Raw genomic sequence first — 14,379 nt, 5'->3', positions numbered from 1 at the left:
TTTGAACAAAAATTTATATCAATTTAGATTTTTGTGATCCCAGGGAAGTTTATTGCTCCATGTCATTTCTGAAGCTCTGTTGGTTTAATAATTAATTCAAATTGGCAATACCGTTCTGCGGACTCTGTGAGATATACTTCAGATTTCTTCCGGCCGGAGAAGTTTGGAGGACCACTCCCCTGAGCGACAAGGGATATTGTGTTCTTGAATATAAAAGGTGAATTACCACACATATTTTTCCAACAGATCAATCTGGACTCCCTTGAGTAATTCTATTAGTTTTCCTCAGTAAAAATATTGATGTTTTAATAATGTATGTGTGAAGTCTCAATCACCAGAAAATCTAGTTCTGTATGAAATTGTATGAATATACTCGCTAATTAATAAAGTCAAAATGATTTTACTTATTCATTTGTTGGGAGATATTATATACTTTGGTAAGAAAACCCCATAAATTAACTAACTCAGGAAAGGATTATGATATGCACTGACAATCAGAATAACATTTATAAAATGATCGTAAGGTTGGAGGCACTGAGAATAATCGCTGAGATCTTCATTAATATTCCATACCACACTCACAACAATATTAATTGGTTCATAAAGATGGAATAAGAATAATATACAATCCAGTGACTTCAATAGAAAAGATGAGGAGAAAAAGGGAAAGAAAAACAGGGGGGGGTTTGGGGGTTTAGAGAGAAAGGGGGAAAGGAAAGGGAGGAAGAGAAAAAGGAGGGAGGAGAGAGGGAAAGGGGAGGAAGGAAAGTAAAGGGTCTGGTATATATTTGGGGGTCTCTATACAGTTTTTCATTCTTTCTGTTGGATGGGCTACAGAAAATGTGACATTTTACAAAGGAAAAATTAATCAGTTTAAATTTACAGAAAATGACATTTTATTGCCGGCTTCTTTCTTTAAGCAGCACAAAGACCCTCCAAAGACCCCCAAATACACAGAAGAACCTCAGGGGGGTCTGTGTGCTGCTTTGGTAACATTTCCTTTATAAATGTCACAACAACTGCACTCTTTTCTAATAAAATGTTTTTTAGAATTACAAAGAAATGACCTCACAGCAGGAGGAATGAGTGCGACATTCATTCATTCATTTAACTATTTTATTTAAATATTTACAAAAGCTACAAAATGGATGAGAGGAAATGACTCCATTTTTATTTTTCTCCTGCTATCAATGGCCGACACGGTACAACACTTCATCCATGTCTTTGGTGATCTCTGATCTCCTTATCAACTGTTTCTTCCATGATGAAGATCAGCCATGGAGTATATCTGAGGTGTATATCAGGGTGTGCTTCTTCCCCACATGAGAGCTGTGATGTCCAGCAACATTCATATAGAAGACATTTCCTGCACTCAAGGCACTAATACACCTCGAGGGTTGTGTGGGATCCCTGATGTACAGGAAGACAGGACTTCAGTGAGGAACAATTCCCTCACTCAGGACAGGAATACGACTTCTCCCCCCGTGTGAGATCTTTGATGTTTGGAAAGATTGGACGTCTGTGAAAAACATTTCCCACACTCAAGACAGGAATACGGCTTCTCCCCCGTGTGAGATCTCTGATGTGTGGAAAGATTGGACTTACGTGAAAAACTTTTCCTGCACTCAGGACAGGAATACGGCTTCTCTCCCGTGTGAAATCTCTGATGTGTGGAAAGTTTGGACTTCACTGAAAAACATTTCCCACACTCAGGACAGGAAAACGGCTTCTCCCCCGTGTGAGATCTCTGATGTGTGTAAAGGTTGCACTTTTCTGAAAAACATTTCCCACACTCGGGACAGGCATATGGCTTCTCCCCCGTGTGAGATCTCTGATGTGTGGAAAGATGGGACTTACGTGAAAAACTTTTCCTGCACTCAGGACAGGAATAAGGCTTCTCCCCCGTGTGAGATCTCTGATGTATGAAAAGTTTGGACTTCACTGAAAAACATTTCCCGCACTCAGGACAGGAAAACGGCTTTTCCCCCGTGTGAGATCTCTGATGTCTGGAAAGATTGGACTTCTGTGAAAAACATTTCCCACACTCAGGACAGGAATACGGCTTCTCCCCCATGTGAGATCTCTGATGTCTGGAAAGACTGGACTTCACTGAAAAACATTTCCCGCACTCAGGACAGGAAAACGGCTTTTCCCCCGTGTGAGATCTCTGATGTGTGGAAAGATCGGCCTTCTGCGAAAAACATTTCCAGCACTCACGACAGGAATACGGCTTCTCCTCCGTGTGAGATCTCTGATGTGTGGAAAGACCGGTCTTACGTGAAAAACATTTCCCACACTCAGGACAGGAATACGGCTTCTCCCCCGTGTGAGATCTCTGATGATTGGAAAGATCAGACTTCTGTGAAAAGCATTTCCCACAATCAGGACAGGAATACGGCTTCTGCCCCGTGTGAGATCTCTGATGTCTATTAAGTTCAGATTTAGTATGGAAACATTTCCCGCACTCAGGACAGGAATACGGCTTCTCTCCTGTGTGAAATCTTCTATGCACATTAAGTTGGGATTTAGAATGGAAACATTTCCCGCACTCAGGACAGGAATACGGCTTCTTCCCCGTGTGAGATCTCTGATGTCGGTAAAGATCGCACTTCTGTGTAAAACATTTCCCGCACTCCAAACAGGAATATGGCTTTTCACCAGTATGAGATCTTTTATGAACAATAAGTTTGGATTTAGAATGGAAACACTTCCCGCACTCAGTACAGGAAAAGCTCTTCTCTATTGGAAGGACGGCCCCGTCCCGCACAGTCTGAGGTTCCTCAGGATAAGAGGAATACGATGGTCCATCTACACTGTGTGGTGCCGGATGGACATTTGAGGTAGTCGGGTTTTCTCCTGGACTATACTGTGTGATGTCCTCATCTTCTACTTTACAGTGTGGAGACAAAGTGAGACAATCCTCTGAGGTTTTCCTCATCTCCCGTCCATCTACTAAAATAGAAATACAAAGATTATTACTAGACATCAGCTGATTGGTTCCCCTAAACCAGGACTCCGCCCACATCAGGCAGCTTTGTCTCTGAGGATCTTACAATTCCCCCCTCAAGGTAACTAGTAAATGGGTCCTCTGATCTCCTACCAGATCATTTCTTTATTCATGGACCTTAGTCAGAGAGTGAGGAAACAACGAGAACTGTCTTTTATAGGAGTGACAGTGATGAGGGGATTATAGGACGAGTGTCCCCTCCCCCTCTATCACTCATTGCCATCTTCCCAACACAAGAAGTCCTGCACTGCCTTATTTAGTCCATGATTTATGCCCCGTACACACGATAAGATTATCGCACGAAAAATCCCGCTTTCGGAGAGATCGTTCGATAATCTAATCATTAGTACACGTCTAACGCATCTGATTAAGGCCGGTCGTACGAAATTCATAGAAGGAACATGATTGAAAATTTTTCCCGTATGTGAACACAACGAACGATCATCGGATCATTGGTATGGTTATCGTACGAAAATTAAAATATCGGGAAGTGTACTGCGCATGATCGGAAACAAACGAACGAACCGGAAACAAAACCAACAAAAAGTAAACAAAGATACCTGTATATGTCATATTGCCTACATGCATGTTCTATAAATGTGAGGGGGACATTGGGGATCAGTTGTGGGTGTTCTGTGTATATATGCAGTTTGCTCTGTCTCTAACATATAGAATATATATATATATATATATATATATATATATATATATAATTATTTATTAATATACTATTATATATAATAGATAAATAAATGTAATAAATATTAAATAGATGAGTAATGATGTCAACTGATGTTGGCACTGATATGGGGCAATGATGAGCACTTATAGACTATAATAGAATCTAATATTTGTGATGTACCTTTTCCCTAATATAATAGCATCTGATTTTATAATGTCATTTATTTAATTTGTTAGATATTTATATACCAGCAATATCTAAAAATAATAGTAACACATATAGTAACAATGTCAAACACATAACTTTATTAACATAACTTTATTAAACGTTAACGATTATTATAAGTATGAGGCCAAAATACAATAACTGAAGAAGAATAAATAATGATTTCCAGCTGTGTGTAGTTGTAGTCATTTGACCCCTGTGAGGGTGACCTATCCCTGGGAGCATATTGCCAATGTGGGCCTTGCTGCTGCAATGGTTGGGACACCATGGGAGGAACAGGTGTTGGTGGTACAGCTTGTTCTTCTGCTAAATAGGTATTATGGGTTCATTTAACATTAACACCTTTGTGTAGAACCTCAAGGAGTAACTTCTCGGCCAGTTGTTTTTGCTCAGCGCACATCAATTTTAGTTTGTTGGCTACAACAATAGCAGAGCCATCGGAGTCATCCGGTCTCCTCTATAATGCAGCAGCTGCCTGAGCTAGAAATACACAAGTACCATCTGAAGATTTTCTCTTCTTTCCTCTTGGCTCCGGTGTTTGAAATGAGGAAACGGTGGTTGTAATCGACTCTGTGTTTTCCTGGGTGATATAAAAAAATGAGCCATTTAATAATTATATACACCTACATTATATGATGACATTCCTAATGAACCATATTTCTATTCACCTGTGTCAATAATTCTTCCCCCGAGTTTTCACAATCCTGTTCCAGGGAGAGACAATCAGGTGCTGGTGAAGGAGCAGAGGATGATGGCAGAGTACTAAATGAAGATCTGGAGTCAATCTCTTCTGTAAGAAATTGTAAACTTTCATAGTACCATAAGCGTGGCACATAGATATCATCCGTACCAGCACCTGATTTTTGGGATGCTCTGATCTTATTCAACTCTTTTTTAAATACAGTCCTCAGATTTGCCATTTTTTTGTCACATAGTCCATTGTTGGATTCGGGCAAACAGCTTTGCCTAATTCAACAAGTTTCTCCAGTGCCTCATGCCTTTTGTTACGGTCGTAGTATCCCTTCGACTTAACTTTCCACAGGCAGGGTAGTTGTCTATATATCTCAATAAATTGTATAAGGAAATCAGGCCTGGTGAATTTATCCGCCATACCTAGGAAAAGCATAGAAATGCTCAGCATATGGAAAATAACATGCATGGACATAGAGAAGTAACAACTGTCCATTATTCTGAGGGGACTGTCCCCGATTGTAAGTACATTTCCCCTGTCCCTCTGTCCATAGTCAAGTATTATTGCATCTGTAAATTTAATCAATAGGATCAAAGCACATTTTTCTTTTCCCATACCTTTAATACATTGTTGTGTGTGTGTGTGTGTGTGTGTGTGTGTGTGTGTGTATACACACAAACAAATATTATCCCAAAAAAGTATGTAGAATCTAGAGATATATATATATATATATATATATATATATATATATATGTGTGTGTGATATGCTTTCATCTGTGACTACACTGTCCAAAACAAAAACAATAGTTAACACAAAATCATAAAAATAATGGGACCTACCTTCTTTCGGCAATGCTGAAAGATCGCAGGGTAGAAAAAAAAAAATCGCTGGGTCTGTGCCTGAAAGATCGCAGGGCCTTCGATCGCTGCTTCGGAAAGAACTTTCGACACAAGTATGACACTGTCTGTGTGCTCCTAGCTCCGCCCCTCTCATATGTTTCACGCCGCATTGTGAAACGTCAGTGTGATGCGCCAACTGCGACATCAGTCAACAAACGAAAACCACGAGGTAGCATGGCGGACATTGCAGATGCAAGTCCGAAGAAACCTACAAAAAAAGTCGGCCAAGCGCCATGATAGGACTTCCATGCAGAAGGACAGAGAAGAGCAGAGTCCAGCAGAAAAGGGTAAAGCAAGTCCCATGTCAAGAGCAGAGATGGTGGACATGGTTTTCATCCTGGAAAAGCATGACTACGATGGGAAGATGAAACACTATGAAAGGCCTAACACCAGGAAGGATCTCATCCTTGAAAAAGTGGTTGAACTCCTAGAAAGAAAACATGGTGTTAACCGTTCAAAGGACCAATTAAGAAAGCGCTGGTCAGACTTGAAGCTACGAGAACATGAGCAATTCAATCAAATCCAAGTTACCATTCAGAAACATAAGTAACCATCTTCTAATGTTAAACATCTTTATGCAATGTTCTTTGTCATTATGCAAATGTTATTATGTTTGTTTTGTCAAAACTATGTTTGTCTGTATTACATGTTAAAAAAAAATGTATTATATTATGTTTGACAGGAAAGAAATTAAATTTAGCAAAGAAAAGAAAGCGCAGAAGAGTACATAGAGAAGGTCCCGAAGAGCATAATCAAGAGACAAGTCCTCCAGGTAATACCTTTATTAACTGCTTGTTGCCCGCCCACTGTCAAATGACGGGGGCAGTGCAGCTGTTGTTCTGGGCTGCCGTCAAATGGCGGCACGGAACTTCTGTGGGGGCACACAGTGCTGCAAGTGGACATTAGTGCCCATCTGTTCCACCTATCCATGCTGCCTATCTGTGCCCACCAGTACCGCCCATCAGTGCCACCTAACAGTGCCCATCAGTGCCACCTATCAGTGCAGCATATGAGTGCCTCATCTGTAGTGCCGCCTCATCAATGTCCACCAGTTAAGCCTAATAGTGGCCATTGGTGCCGCCTCATCAGCGCACACCAGTGATTTAATTTATTAAGAAAATTGTTATGTATTTTTTTTGTAAAAAATAGAAAACCACCAGTGATTAAAAACCACCAAATGAAAGCTCTATTTGTGTGAAGAAAATGATAAAGAATTTTATTTGGGTACAGTGTAGCATGACCGCTCAATTGTCATTCAAAGTGCGACAGCGCTGAAAGCTGAAAATTGATCTGGGCAAGAAGGGGGTGAGAGTGGCTGGTAGTTAAGCGGTTAACAATATTTATGAATAAAAGAGTGCATTTAAGATACATTGTTTGTCTATTTACCTTTTCATAATTCCTTTCTAATCTGCATAGATCCCAGCAAAAAGAAAAGACTGGACGAAGATGTGGTAGTTTGTCAATCAAGCCAGGGGCCATCTATTTATGCAGGAACACAGTTCATTGAAGAGGAAGACAGAGGTCACATGACCTTTGATGAATCCTCAAATATGGGTATACCCCAAAAACGTATGTCTATGTATGTTGGATACATAATTGATGTTTGATTTTCTATTTAATATTTTTTTTTTGTTTTTGTTTTTTGTTTAATAGTATATATATATATATATATATATATATATATATATATATATATATATATATATATATATATTTTTTTTTTTTTTTTTTTTTAAATAGTTTATTTTAGCTATTATATCAGTGTATGCATCATCAGGCTGATGCTTCATCATTCAATGTAGGCAATCTCGGGTGTGCACTGCTCAACGGTGTGAGCACTTCCATAGTTTCTTGACCACCAAAGCCGCTAACACTAGGCACTGCCATTGTGTTCGGATCCCTTGGTGAAGGGGTACTGTATGCTGGCAAATGTTGACGTAAGTAATTGTGTAAGACACAGCAACAAAGCACAAGAATATCAATTTTAGGTATTGACATATTTATGCTTGTTAGGAACAAACGAAATCTGTTGGCCAAGATCCCAAAGGCATTTTCTACCACCCTGCGGGCCCTTTATAATCTGTAATTGAAGATCCTTTGGTCTGGAGTCAGGTTACGCATAGGGAATGGTTTTAAAACATTTTCACTTAATGCGAACGCATCATCAGCTACAAACACAAAGTTCATGTTTTCAAATGTGTTGTCACATGTGGGCAGGTTAAGTGTTCCATTCTGGAGACGGTGATAGAATTCTGTCTGCTGGATTACACTACCATCAGAGTTACGGCCATTTTTTCCTATATCAAGATATAGAAAATTGTATTTGGCATCTACTACCGCTAGCATTATGATCCTGTAGAAACCTTTATAGTTGAAGTAGTAGGATCCAGAATTTGGTGGTGGAACGATGCGCACATGTTTGCCGTCGATGGCTCCTCCACAATTGGGGAAATTCCACAATTCTTTGAATTTATTAGCAACTTCCATCCACTCAGGTGGGTTGCTTGGAAACTGTAAAAGCAACAAAAAAATAAAGAGTTTTAATATACTTTAGATTAGATTCTATTTAATATACTTTTTGGATTTTTTTTCTATATTAAACTTACAATAAAAAAAATCTATACAAAGTTAGTTAGTTAACCAGTTCCCGGCCAGCTCACGCCGATGTACGTTGGCAGAATGGCACGGGCAGGCAAACGGGCGTACCTGTAATTCAACAAAAAGTAAAAAATAATGCGTTTTTAAAAAAAATTGTCGCTCTACTTTTGTTTATAACGCAAAAATTAAAAACCGCAGAGGTGATAAAATACCACCAAAAGAAATCTCTATTTGTGGGAAAAAAAAGAACGTCAATTTTGTTTGGGAGCCACGTCGCTTGACCGCGCAATTGTCAGTTAAAGCGACGCAGTGCCGAATCACAAAAAGTGGTCTGGTCTTTGACCAGCAAAATGGTCCGGTGGCCCCTTTCACACATGCGGACAGTATGTCCGTATTTCATCCATCCGTTTGCGGATGAAATACGGACATACATGCATCCCTATGGGATAGCGGGTGTCTGCGGGTGAACATCCGCAGACACCCGCTATTGTCCGCTTCCGCTATGGTCCAATTCTCCAGACGGAGGAAAATCCTATTTTTCAATCCATCTGCAGAGCGGATCGGATGAACACAGACAAACGGTCCGTGCTCATCCGATCTCCATAGAGGAGAGCGGAGAGCTGACAGGGCGGTCCCTGCACAGTGTGCGGAGACCGCCCTGTTCACCGCCGGCTCAGCGGGGACAACGGAGCGATCCCTGCTGAGCAAGCGGATCATCACGGGGGGATCATTACTGATCCGCCCCGTGTGAAAGGGGCCTAAGTGGTTACTATTGGTAGGTTGACATAATTTACCTTGACATAGTTTCTCTGAAGCGCATCAATGATGGCCTTGCAGGTTTCTGGTATTATTCTCCCCAGTGATTGAGGTGATATTCCTGTGGAGAATTTTAGGTCCTGCAGACTTCTCCCGGTTGCAAGATACCTCAGTGTTGCAATTAATCTCTGCTCTGGACGTATTGGCTGGCGCATAATTGTAGTTTGTTTTTTTATTAATGGTGTCACCAGCTGCAACAATTCCTGGAAACATTCATCATCCATTCTGAGGTAGTTTCTGTAATCGTCAGGATTATTCTCCTGTAATTCTTGCAGTAAGGTCATATGTGAATAGTTCTCTCGGTTCTGCAGCCACTGTTTTGACCATATGCTCCTTTTCTTGTTCTTTTTTTTCAAACCATTTTGGATGGACAAAACTCCAAGTATTACCAGTGGCAGTGTTTGCTCTTCCATGTATATGTCCATGTTCAGAAAAGAACTGTCGTATATACCGAAATTCTCACGAACGAACACACGTCCTTCCACGCTACGATCTCCACGCCACTGTGAACCCAAAGGCGTGGCCTACACAAGGTCAAGTTCTGACATCACCTCCGACTACCACGTTGCAGAACATACCTACGCACAGGGGACGTTTGAGTTGATCGTATGGGGATTTTCTGATATAACTACGCTGCCGATTCGATTCTAGACGTGCATACGATTATATTTGGATGGATGTTCGTACGATATTCTTAACGTGTGTATGAGGCAGCCGATTTGATTAGAGACTCGTATACGATTATATTCGGAAGAACGTTCTTACGATAATCCTATCGTGTGTACGGGGCATAAGTCATAATTAACAGCGGGGCTGAGCCCCACCAGAGGTCAGAGAGTGAGGATGGGGGGAGAACAACCAAGATGAAGACTGGACTGATCCTGAAGACCCCCATCATTGGGTTATTGACTCCTCCCTCATTATCACTTTCTGTTTAAGGTTCCAAAGTCTGAGGATGTTATCACATTATTATCACCATGTAAAAGTCTGTGCTTCAATCACATCATCAGATATAAAATGTCCAGCTGGTAGGAAATGGGTGTAACAGAAGAGAATACATATTATGTGTATACATAGCAGTGGGGGGAGGGGAGAGAGCAGAAGTCAGGACTATGTAATGTACAACATATTGTATAAGATACAACAGATAGGACTATATAGTATCAGAATGATGTAATGTACACCATAGAGTATATAGTGCAGGGGTCAGGAGTATGTAATGTACAATATAAATTATACAGTGTAAGCCCTTGTACACACGGTCGGACATTCTGCCAACCAAATCCATCGGATTTTGCCAGTCGGATCTTGTCCGAAACTGTTGCATACACACAGTCGGACTAAGTTTTCGAAAAATCCAATCATTCAGAACGTGATGACGTAATTTCCTTACGATGGGACTACGTTCAGGGTAGTAGCCAATAGCTTTGATGTAGGAATTTGATCTGAGCATGCATGGCACTTGGTCCGATCAAAATTCTCTACACATGATCGGAGTATGTCCGATCGAACCAGTTGGTCGGAAAATATTTCCAACAAGTTGGAAAATTGGGTCAGACGGAATCAGTCCGATGCATACCACACACAGTCGGATTATCCGACAACACGGTCCGATAGGACACATTCCAACGGATTCTCCGACCGTGTGTACAAGGGCTAAGGGTCAGGACTCATAATATTGGTATTCAGTAATCAGTGGAAGATGAAATGATTACATGAGACAAGTTGCAGAGGTCCCACACCGCTGCCTCCCATCTCCTGAGACTGCACTCAGTGACTTGGGTCTGAGACTATACAGACATATCCCTCCACCCGGCACAGCCAGCAGACAACAGAACAAGTAATCCTGGGGGGATTGTTCTGGCAGAGATCTTGTCATACCCGGGTATGGGGCAGAAGACCCAAATCACATACCCCAGGTGCCTAGATCTAGTAACATCTATGGTGAAAATGAACATACCCATTCAACATATCACCCAGCCCCCACCCTACTCTGGACCAATCAGTGAGCAGTATGGGTGGAGGAATGTATTTAGTGTTAATGACCCACCTGTGCTGATCTCTGTAGGAGTGTCCTCCTCTATAAATGTCCTCGTTATTCCATCCTCCTCCATAGACTGCTGATCATCCCTCACATACCTCTCTTCTTCTTCTGATTTCACCTCAAATTCTATATCGATTGGATCTCCACTCTAAACCAAGAAAATGAGAGAGAATATCATCTGTAAGATAGAAGATTTATTATTGTGACATCACATAGAAAATCCACACATTGGGGCTGATTTACTAAGATGAATGCGCTGCGCCGGTTCATACCTCCATTTGTGCGCCAGATAAATGATCAACTGAGCGTATGAAGCGGCGCACGCATAAGCACAACACATAATATGCCGGCGCAATTCATAATAGCGTGCGCCATATCATTAACAGTCCATTCACACAGGGGCAACATGACTTCCAGAGCGACTTTGGGAGGCAACTTGGACACAACTTGAGTGTGAATCACAGCGCGACTTGGGGCGACTTACAACACGACTGTAAATCACCCCCCAGGCCAGTGGACTTTGATTTAGAAAAAAACGGCATGCATTCCACTCCAAGAGCATACCAGGCCCTTCAGGTCTGGTATGGATATTAAGGGCAGCCCCACACCCAAAAAAAAAAAAAAATGGTGTGGGGGTCCCCCTCAAAATCCATACCAGACCCTTATCCGAGCACGCAACCTGGCAGGCCGCAGGAAAAGATTGGGGGATGAGAGAGCGCCCCCCTCCTGAACCGTACCAGGCCACATGCCCTCAACATTGGCAGGGTGCTTTGGGGTAGTCCCCCCAAAGCACCTAGACCCCATGTTGACAAGGACCTCATCCCCACACTGGCCGGTGGTTGTGGGGTTCTGCAGGTGGGGGGCTTATCAGAATCTGGAAGCCCCCTTTAACAAGGAGACCCCCAGATCCCGGCCTCCCCCGTGTGAAATGGTAAGGGTACTCTACCATTTCACCAAAAAAGTAACAAAAGTGTTAAAAATGACAAGAGACAGTTTTTGACAATTCCTTTATTAAAGTCTTCTTTCAGAAGAGGGGGTGGAGTCACCGGGTGGCACCGCCCTCCGTTATATAAGACCTGTCAGAAGAAGAGAAGCGTCACACAGTGGGAGCCTCCCATTGCGCGGAGCGACCCGAGAACGAAGAGAGACTCCGTGGAGGAAGATGCTGGCCCAGAACACCGGAGCAAGAAGAAGAGGATCGGAGGAAGAAGAAGATGGAAGAAGAAACCGAAGGATAAAGAAAGGAAGAAGGAAGAACAGAAGAAAGGAGACTTTAATGAAGGAATTGTCAAAAACTGTCTCTTGTCATTTTTAACACTTTTGTCACTTTTTGGTGAAATGGTAGGGGTAAAGTACCCCCTTACCATTTCACACAGGCGGGCGGGATCTGGGGGTCCCCATGTTAAGGGGGGCTTCCAGATTCCGCAGACCCCCACAACCACCGGCCAGGGTTGTGGGGATGAGGCCCTTGTCCTCATCAACATGTTGAGGGCATGTGGCCTGGTATGGTTCAGGAGGGGGGGATGCTCTCGTCCCCCCCCCCGCTTTTCCTGCGGCCTGCCAAGTTGCGTGCTCGGATAAGGGCCTGGTATGAAATTTCGGGGGACCCCCACGCATTTTTTTTCTTAATTTTTTTTCTTAATCCTAATATGACCTGTGTGAAAATAGCTTTTAAAAACCCATAGAAGTGAACCAGCGCAAAAAGTCAAGTTGACAGGTGCGCCCGTTCAACTTATGCAAATGAACCTACATGGCTATGCATTTACTAAGATTTTGCCGGCGCAGTGAACCAGAGCATTTGAACGGGTGCAAATGCCGCTTGCACAGCACAGAGCGTTAAATTGACCTAGCGCAGTTCCAAGTGTATTTGTAGGCGCAGCAAGCTTGTTCAGAGGAAGTTACTTTTCCGTTCTATTTTGGGCATATTTGTTACTTGGACAGTCATATCTATACTTCCTCACATCACCCCATAATATTCGCACTTCCAGCTTCTTTTAATTCTGAGTTGAAGATGCCGTGCGCCAGGTCTATAGCGGCGCACAGATCGTGGCCACCCGTGTGCCGGAATGCTCATAGTAAATTGAGAATTGCGCTGTGTTACAGGCGCAAATGCTTTGTGAATACAAAAATGGCCGTTGCGCGTCGCCGTGTGCCCCAACTCATGGAGCAAATGCTTTATAAATCAGCCCCATTGTCTCTATAAGTGTGTTTGATAACCTCCATCCCACCAACCTTGTAACAGTGGGGGATGGTGTGATCTTCCTGTGTGGAATCCCGGGAATACAGAGGACGGGGACATCTCTCTGGTGGGTTCCTGGTATTTGGTGGCTCCATCATATCCTTGTGTCCTTCTGAAAACTCCTCCATCACTCCATACTCCTCATCCTCCTCTTTATACTCTTCTTTAAAAACAACATTATCATCTCCGAGGTTTCCACTCTGAATATATAATAAAACATTCATTGTAACAAACATGCTGTGTATAAATCAGAACTACCAATAATTGTCAATCATCTACCTGATGATGGTGGGGGATGGTGTGATCTTCCTGTGTGGAATCCCGGGAATACAGAGGACGGGGACATCTCTCTGGTGGGTTCCCATTACTGGATCCATCTGTAGGAAACACACACACTGACTGAATACATTGTTTCTATGTGTTTATCAGATGATGGGGGATCTAGGTGGAGCCTCCGTACTGCTCTCTCCTTTACAATAAAGTCTCCTCTTACCCGGTGATGTGAGGGGCGGCTGATTGGCCATCATGACGTCCTTGTAGAGATCCTTGTGTCCTTCTAAATACTCCCACTCCTCCATGGAGAAATAGACAGTGACATCCTGACACCTTATAGGAACCTGACACACACAATGATACAGTCACCATCCAGACACATCCCTTGTCTGTTACTGGATAATGTCCCACAATTCCCAGAATCCTCCTCACCTCTCCTCCATCAACTCTCTGGTGACTTCTAGAATCTTCTTTGTATTTCTCTATTCTATCAGGGAGGGAGGTGGAGGCAATGTGATGGTCATATGATCTCCAGACTTCACAGGAGGAAAACTCTACATCTGAACACAAATAGTAAAATAAAATGATATTCCCGGAATCCTCCTCACCTCTCCATTCAGGTCTCCATTTTATTAAAGCTCCACTTCAGACTGAGGTATTATTTTCCCACACAGAACCCCCACACTATGCAGGTTAAATCCTTGTTGCAGACATTCTGACATCATTATATACAATGCAGGACCAACAGTCCCACTTTGCTAGTGAGGATGCCAAGAGTCCGCCCACATCCTAATGCTCCACACACACAATCAGAAATTCTGCCAGCAAAAGATTGAGAGCAATTCGGATGCGCAAAAAATCACACAATAGTGCAGCGGGGAGGATTCCCCCATCCCCCTCCAAT

The 14,379-nt window shown here is 42.5% G+C and overlaps 2 protein-coding genes and 1 long non-coding RNA gene across 6 annotated transcripts in view; 1 reads left to right on the top strand and 2 right to left on the bottom strand.

Moving 5' to 3' along the window:
• The window catches only part of LOC143989797 (uncharacterized), a 765,658-nt gene that overhangs the window by 402,001 nt on the left and 349,278 nt on the right, over positions 1–14,379 (top strand). The window lies entirely within an intron of this gene.
• LOC143989578 (uncharacterized) overlaps positions 1,150–14,379 on the bottom strand; it is a 229,597-nt gene continuing 216,367 nt past the window's right edge. For all 3 annotated transcript variants that reach the window (XM_077489770.1, XM_077489771.1, XM_077489769.1), the window contains exons 2-7: positions 13,908–14,035; positions 13,696–13,819; positions 13,482–13,579; positions 13,196–13,402; positions 10,970–11,111; positions 1,150–2,952 (exon numbers count right to left, since the gene is read on the bottom strand). In XM_077489770.1, the coding sequence (XP_077345896.1) occupies positions 1,457–2,952; positions 10,970–11,111; positions 13,196–13,402; positions 13,482–13,579; positions 13,696–13,780 (2,028 nt within the window). In that variant the 5' untranslated portion in view covers positions 13,781–13,819; positions 13,908–14,035 and the 3' untranslated portion in view covers positions 1,150–1,456. The remainder of the gene's footprint in view (positions 2,953–10,969; positions 11,112–13,195; positions 13,403–13,481; positions 13,580–13,695; positions 13,820–13,907; positions 14,036–14,379) is intronic.
• LOC143989946 (uncharacterized) lies at positions 3,980–5,283 on the bottom strand. The gene is made up of 2 exons (XR_013277107.1): positions 4,583–5,283; positions 3,980–4,494 (listed from the first exon to the last, which is right to left on the bottom strand). It is a non-coding gene; the product is annotated as an uncharacterized LOC143989946 (long non-coding RNA).

The sequence above is a fragment of the Lithobates pipiens genome, unplaced genomic scaffold (assembly GCF_037356315.1).
Source record: "Lithobates pipiens isolate NorthernLeopardFrog02 unplaced genomic scaffold, aLitPip1_a1.2 Scaffold_18, whole genome shotgun sequence".
Classification (NCBI taxonomy): domain Eukaryota; kingdom Metazoa; phylum Chordata; class Amphibia; order Anura; family Ranidae; genus Lithobates; species Lithobates pipiens.
This window is presented reverse-complemented; position numbering and strand designations above follow the sequence as displayed.